Genomic DNA, 7,500 nt, shown 5'->3' on the forward strand with positions numbered 1-7,500 from the left:
CGAAGGTTCTGGGAGCGGTGAAGAATGTTTGGAAAAAGAGAGAGAGGGTGTTACTTTGGACAGGAAAAACGGGTGTGTGTGTGTGTGTGTGTGTGTGTGTGTGTGTGTGTGTGTGTGTGTGTGTGTGTGTGTGTGTGTGTGTGTAGTCTCCCCTAAGCCTTCCTTCAGCCTCCTACATCCTTGTGGAATAGCCTCAATCAGCTCCTTACCTTACACCAACCTCCCATTTTCTACCAAGGACATCCTCATCGCCCCCTGCCACACCTGGACCAACGAGGACTAACCCCCCTCATTCCCAGCATGGAACGACCCATCACCACTCGGTGACCTGAAATGATTTCTTCATTTTGTAAAAAACTAACTCTCTTCTAAGGTCAACCCTTCCTCTCTCCTCCTAAGGTCACCCCTTTCTCTCACCTCCTGAGGTCTACCCATCTCTCCCTCCTCCAAAGGTCACCCCTTTCTCTCTCGACCTAAGGTCACCCCTTCCTCTCTCCTTCTAAGGTCACCCCTTTCTCTCTCGACCTAAGGTCACCCCTTCCTCTCTCCTTCTAAGGTCACCCCTTTCTCTCTCCCCCTAAAGTCACCCCTTCCACTCTTCTCAAAAGGTCACCCATTTCTCTCTCCTCCTAAGATCACCCCTTCCTCTTTCCTCCTAAGGTCACCCCTTCCTCTCTCTTCTTCTAAGGTCACCCCTTCCTCTCTCTTCTCCTTAGGTCACCCCTTCCTCTCTCCTTCTAAGGTCACCCCTTCCTCTCTCCTTCTAAGGTCACCCCTTCCTCTCTCTTCTCCTAAGGTCACCCCTTCCTCTCTCTTCTCCTAAGGTCACCCCTTCCTCTCTCTCCTCCTAAGGTCACCCCTTCCTCTTTCCTCCTAAGGTCAACCATTCCTCTCTCTTCTTCTAAGGTCACCCCTTCCTCTCTCTTCTCCTAAGGTCACCCCTTCTTCTCTCCTTCTAAGGTCACCCCTTCCTCTCTCTTCTCCTAAGGTCACCCCTTCCTCTCTCTTCTCCTAAGGTCACCCCTTCCTCTCTCTTCTCCTAAGGTCACCCCTTCCTCTCTCTTCTCCTAAGGTCACCCCTTCCTCTCTCTTCTTCTAAGGTCACCCCTTCCTCTCTCTTCTTCTAAGGTCACCCCTTCCTCTCTCTTCTCCTAAGGTCACCCCTTCCTCTCTCTTCTCCTAAGGTCACCCCTTCCTCTCTCTTCTCCTAAGGTCACCCCTTCCTCTCTCCTTCTAAGGTCACCCCTTCCTCTCTCTTCTCCTAAGGTCACCCCTTCCTCTCTCTTCTCCTAAGGTCACCCCTTCTTCTCTCCTTCTAAGGTCACCCCTTCCTCTCTCTTCTCCTAAGGTCACCCCTTCCTCTCTCTTCTCCTAAGGTCACTCCTTCCTCTCTCTTCTTCTAAGGTCACCCCTTCCTCTCTCTTCTCCTAAGGTCACCCCTTCCTCTCTCTTCTCCTAAGGTCACCCCTTCCTCTCTCTTCTCCTAAGGTCACCCCTTCCTCTCTCCTTCTAAGGTCACCCCTTCCTCTCTCTTCTCCTAAGGTCACCCCTTCCTCTCTCCTTCTAAGGTCACCCCTTCCTCTCTCTTCTCCTAAGGTCACCCCTTTCCCCCTTCATATTCAACAAGGTTGTTAGCATAGTCGTTGTTTAAACCATTAGTGTGGCTGGAAATAGATATATTTAGAATTAGACTTGATTATTCACCCACTAAAGTGGGTGAAAATAGACATTTAGAATTAGATTTGATCATTAAACCCACTAAAGTGGGTGAAAATAGATATATTTAGAATTAGACTTGACCATTCACCCGCTAAAGTGGGTGAAAATAGATGTATTTAGAATTAGACTTGATCATTCAACACCTAGTGTGGCTGAAAATAGATATATTTAGAATTAGACGATAAAAATTTCGCTCCATGTCCACGAATAACTTTTTTTCATCCATATTCGCCATTTCCCGCGTTAGCGAGGTAGCGTTAAGAACAGAGGACTGAGTCTAAAAGGGGGATATCCTCACTTGGCCCCCTTCTCTGTTCCTTCTTTTGGAAAAGTTAAAACGAGAGGGGAGGATTTCCAGCCCTCCGCTCCCTCCCCTTTTTAGTCGCCTTCTACGACACGCAGGGAATACGTGGGAAGTATTCTTTCTCCCCTATCCCCTGGGATAATATATATATATATATATATATATATATATATATATATGTGTCAATCTTTCCTCACTCATTCTCTTCATGTGACCAAACCATTTCAAAACACCCTCTTCTGCTCTCTCAACCACGCTCTTTTTATTTCCACACATCTCTCTTACCCTTACGTTACTTACTCGATCATATATATATATATATATATATATATATATATATATATATATATATATATATATATATATATATATATATATTTATTCATCTATTTTACTTTGTCGCTGTCTCCCGCGTTTGCGAGGTAGCGCAAGGAAACAGACGAAAGAAATGGCCCAACCCTCCCCCATACACATGTATATACATACGTCCACACACGCAAATATACATACCTACACAGCTTTCCATGGTTTACCCCAGACGCTTCACATGCCTTGATTCAATCCACTGACAGCACGTCAACCCCGGTATACCACATCGCTCCAATTCACTCTATTCCTTGCCCTCCTTTCACCCTCCTGCATGTTCAGGCCCCGATCACACAAAATCTTTTTCACTCCATCTTTCCACCTCCAATTTGGTCTCCCTCTTCTCCTCGTTCCCTCCACCTCCGACACATATATACTCTTGGTCAATCTTTCCTCACTCATCCTCTCCATGTGACCAAACCATTTCAAAACACCCTCTTCTGCTCTCTCAACCACGCTCTTTTTATTTCCACACATCTCTCTTACCCTTACGTTACTTACTCGATCATATATATATATATATATATATATATATATATATATATATATATATATATATATATATATATTTATTTATTCATCTATTTTGCTTTGTCGCAGTCTCCCGCGTTTGCGAGGTAGCGCAAGGAAACAGACGAAAGAATGGCCCAACCCACCCACATACACATGTATATACATACAAGTCCACACACGCACATATACATTCGTGTACATTTCAACATATACATACGTATACACACACAGACATATACACATATACATAATTCATACTTGCTGCCTTTATTCATTCCCGTCGCCACCCCTCCAGACACACACACACACACACACACACACACACACACACACACACATATATATATATATATATATATATATATATATATATATATATATATATATATATATATATATATATATATATATATATTTCTTTCTTTCAAACTGTTCGCCATTTCCCGCATTAGCGAGGTAGCGTTAAGAACAGAGGACTGGGCCTTTGAGGGAATACCCTCACCTGGCCCAATTCTCTGTTCCTTCTTTTGGAAAATTAAAAAAAAAAAAACGAGAGGGGAGGATTTCCAGCCCCCCGCTCCCTCCCCTTTTAGTCGCCTTTTAAGACACGCAGGGAATACGTGGGAAGTATTCTTTGTCCCCTATCCCCAGGGAAAATATATATATATATATATATATATGGAAGGAGGTAAATAGGGTGCGTAAGACAAGGGAGCAAATGGGAACTTCAGTGAAGGGCGCAAATGGGGAGGTGATAACAAGTAGCGGTGATGTGAGAAGGAGATGGAATGAGTATTTTGAAGGTTTGTTGAATGTGTCTGATGACAGAGTGGCAGATATAGGGTGTTTTGGTCGAGGTGGTGTGCAAAGTGAGAGGGTTAGGGAAAATGATTTGGTAAACAGAGAAGAGGTAGTAAAAGCTTTGCGGAAGATGAAAGCCGGCAAGGCAGCAGGTTTGGATGGTATTGCAGTGGAATTTATTAAAAAAGGGGGTGACTGTATTGTTGACTGGTTGGTAAGGTTATTTAATGTATGTATGACTCATGGTGAGGTGCCTGAGGATTGGCGGAATGCGTGCATAGTGCCATTGTACAAAGGCAAAGGGGATAAGAGTGAGTGCTCAAATTACAGAGGTATAAGTTTGTTGAGTATTCCTGGTAAATTATATGGGAGGGTATTGATTGAGAGGGTGAAGGCATGTACAGAGCATCAGATTGGGGAAGAGCAGTGCGGTTTCAGAAGTGGTAGAGGATGTGTGGATCAGGTGTTTGCTTTGAAGAATGTATGTGAGAAATACTTAGAAAAGCAAATGGATTTGTATGTAGCATTTATGGATCTGGAGAAGGCATATGATAGAGTTGATAGAGATGCTCTGTGGAAGGTATTAAGAATATATGGTGTGGGAGGCAAGTTGTTAGAAGCAGTGAAAAGTTTTTATCGAGGATGTAAGGCATGTGTACGTGTAGGAAGAGAGGAAAGTGATTGGTTCTCAGTGAATGTAGGTTTGCGGCAGGGGTGTGTGATGTCTCCATGGTTGTTTAATTTGTTTATGGATGGGGTTGTAAGGGAGGTAAATGCAAGAGTCCTGGAAAGAGGGGCAAGTATGAAGTCTGTTGGGGATGAGAGAGCTTGGGAAGTGAGTCAGTTGTTGTTCGCTGATGATACAGCGCTGGTGGCTGATTCATGTGAGAAACTGCAGAAGCTGGTGACTGAGTTTGGTAAAGTGTGTGGAAGAAGAAAGTTGAGAGTAAATGTGAATAAGAGCAAGGTTATTAGGTACAGTAGGGGTGAGGGTCAAGTCAATTGGGAGGTGAGTTTGAATGGAGAAAAACTGGAGGAAGTGAAGTGTTTTAGATATCTGGGAGTGGATCTGTCAGCGGATGGAACCATGGAAGCGGAAGTGGATCATAGGGTGGGGGAGGGGGCGAAAATTTTGGGAGCCTTGAAAAATGTGTGGAAGTCGAGAACATTATCTCGGAAAGCAAAAATGGGTATGTTTGAGGGAATAGTGGTTCCAACAATGTTGTATGGTTGCGAGGCGTGGGCTATGGATAGAGATGTGCGCAGGAGGATGGATGTGCTGGAAATGAGATGTTTGAGGACAATGTGTGGTGTGAGGTGGTTTGATCGAGTAAGTAACGTAAGGGTAAGAGAGATGTGTGGAAATAAAAAGAGCGTGGTTGAGAGAGCAGAAGAGGGTGTTTTGAAATGGTTTGGGCACATGGAGAGAATGAGTGAGGAGAGATTGACCAAGAGGATATATGTGTCGGAGGTGGAGGGAACGAGGAGAAGAGGGAGACCAAATTGGAGGTGGAAAGATGGAGTGAAAAAGATTTTGTGGGATCGGGGCCTGAACATGCAGGAGGGTGAAAGGAGGGCAAGGAATAGAGTGAATTGGAGTCATGTGGTATACAGGGGTTGACGTGCTGTCAGTGGATTGAATCAAGGCATGTGAAGCGTCTGGGGTAAACCATGGAAAGCTGTGTAGGTATGTATATTTGCGTGTGTGGACGTGTGTATGTACATGTGTATGGGGGGGGGGTTGGGCCATTTCTTTCGTCTGTTTCCTTGCGCTACCTCGCAAACGCGGGAGACAGCGACAAAGTATAAAAAAAAAAAAAAAAAAAAAAAATATATATATATTGAAAAGGATCACAATTTTGTGCGTGATCAAGTAGATTCCTATGAGTCCACGGGGGAAAATGAAACACGATAAGTTCCCAAGTGCACTTTCGTGTAATAATCACATCATCAGGGGAGACACAAGAGAGAAATATAACAGTCACTTGATCTACATCGAAGAGACGAAGCTAGGACGCCATGTTTACCAGATGGCGTCCTCGCTACGTCTCTTCGTTGTAGATCAACTGTAGATCCTGATTGGTTAAAAGTCTGGTTCCTTGTGGCATTCCATGATAATCCATTTCCCATCTCCACTACCCCCTGACGCCCCCCCTCCTCCTCCACCCCTCTCTCCACTACCCCCTGACGCCCCTTCCACCCCTCTCTCCACTACCCCCTGGCGCCCCCTCCTCCTCCTCCACCCCTCTCTCCACTACCCCCTGACGCTCCTCCACCCCTCTCTCCACTACCCCCTGACGCCCCTTCCTCCCCTCTCTCCACTACCCCCTGACGCCTCCTCCTCCACCCCTCTCTCCACTACCCCCTGACGCCCCCTCCCTCCACCCCTCTCTCCACTACCCCCTGACGCCCCCTCCCTCCACCCCTCTCTCCACTACCCCCTGACGCCCCTCCACCCCCTCTCTCCACTACCCCCTGACGCCCTTTACCCTCTCCACTACCCCTACTCGCCCCTCCACCCCTCTCTCCACTACCCCCTGACGCCCCCTCCCTCCACTCCTCTCTCCACTACCCCCTGACGCCCCCTCCCTCCACCCCTCTCTCCACTACCCCCTGACGCCCCCTCCCTCCACCTCTCTCTCCACTACCCCCTGACGCCCCTCCACCCCCTCTCTCCACTACCCCCTGACGCCCTTTACCCTCTCCACTACCCCTACTCGCCCCTCCACCCCTCTCTCCACTACCCCCTGACGCCCCCTCCCTCCACCCCTCTCTCCACTACCCCATGACGCCCCCTCCCTCCACCCCTCTCTCCACTACCCCCTGACGCCCCCTACCCTCTCCACTACCCCTGACGCCCCGTACCACTACCCCTGACTCGCCCCTCCACCTCTCTTTCCACTACCCCCTGACGCCCCCCTACTGCACCCCTCTCTCCACAACCCCTTGACGCTCCCCTCCTCCACCCCTCTCTCCACTACCCCCTGACGCCCCTTACCCTCTCCACTACCCCTGACGCTCCCTCCCACTACCCCAGACTCGCCCCTCCACCTCTCTCTCCACTACCCCCTGACGCCCCCCTCCTCCACCCCTCTCTCCACTACCCCCTGACGCCCCTTACCCTCTCCACTACCCCTGACGCCCCCTACCACCACCCCAGACTCGCCCCTCCACCCCTCTCTCCACTACCCCCTGGCGCCCCCTACCCTCTCCACTACCCCAGACTCGCCCCTCCACCTCTCTCTCCACTACCCCCTGACGCCCCTTCCTCCACCCCTCTCTCCACTACCCCCTGACGCCCCCCATCCCCCCACTACCCCCTGACGCCCCCCATCCCCCCACTACCCCTGACGCTCCACCCCTTCCCTCCCTCCACTACCCCTCCCACCCTCTCACCCCTTCATCTCCCCCATCTCACCCCTTCATCTCCCCCATCTCACCCCTTCCTGTGCCGCCCCCTGCAGGTGGGCGGTGAAGCAGCCCGTCTCTTGGATGTCCCTGCCAGCGCCACGCCCCAGGTTCAGACCGCCACTTCCCCCGCCCACAAGGACACGGTCCTCAAGGGCGCCCCGCGTGGCGCGAAGGACTTCCCCGGCGGCGCCCCTGGCCAGCCACGTCGTGAGACCATCCTCAACATGCCCTTGTGAGTACATGGCTCCGTAGGAGTTCCTCCCTTGTACTGTAGGATGAGTTCCTCCCTTGTACTGTAGGATGAGTTCCTCCCTTGTACTGTAGGATGAGTTCCTCCCTTGTACTGTAGGATGAGTTCCTCCCTTGTACTGTAGGATGAGTTCCTC

At 49.1% G+C, this 7,500-nt stretch overlaps 1 protein-coding gene across 1 annotated transcript in view; it reads left to right on the forward strand.

The window, feature by feature from the left end:
• Positions 1 to 7,500, forward strand: part of LOC139767440 (uncharacterized) — a 228,134-nt gene that overhangs the window by 135,349 nt on the left and 85,285 nt on the right. Inside the window, exon 4 of the mRNA XM_071696822.1 lies at positions 7,168 to 7,346. Within this exon, the coding sequence (XP_071552923.1) occupies positions 7,168 to 7,346 (179 nt within the window). The remainder of the gene's footprint in view (positions 1 to 7,167; positions 7,347 to 7,500) is intronic.

This window comes from Panulirus ornatus, chromosome 61, assembly GCF_036320965.1.
Source record: "Panulirus ornatus isolate Po-2019 chromosome 61, ASM3632096v1, whole genome shotgun sequence".
Taxonomy (NCBI): Eukaryota; Metazoa; Arthropoda; class Malacostraca; order Decapoda; family Palinuridae; genus Panulirus; species Panulirus ornatus.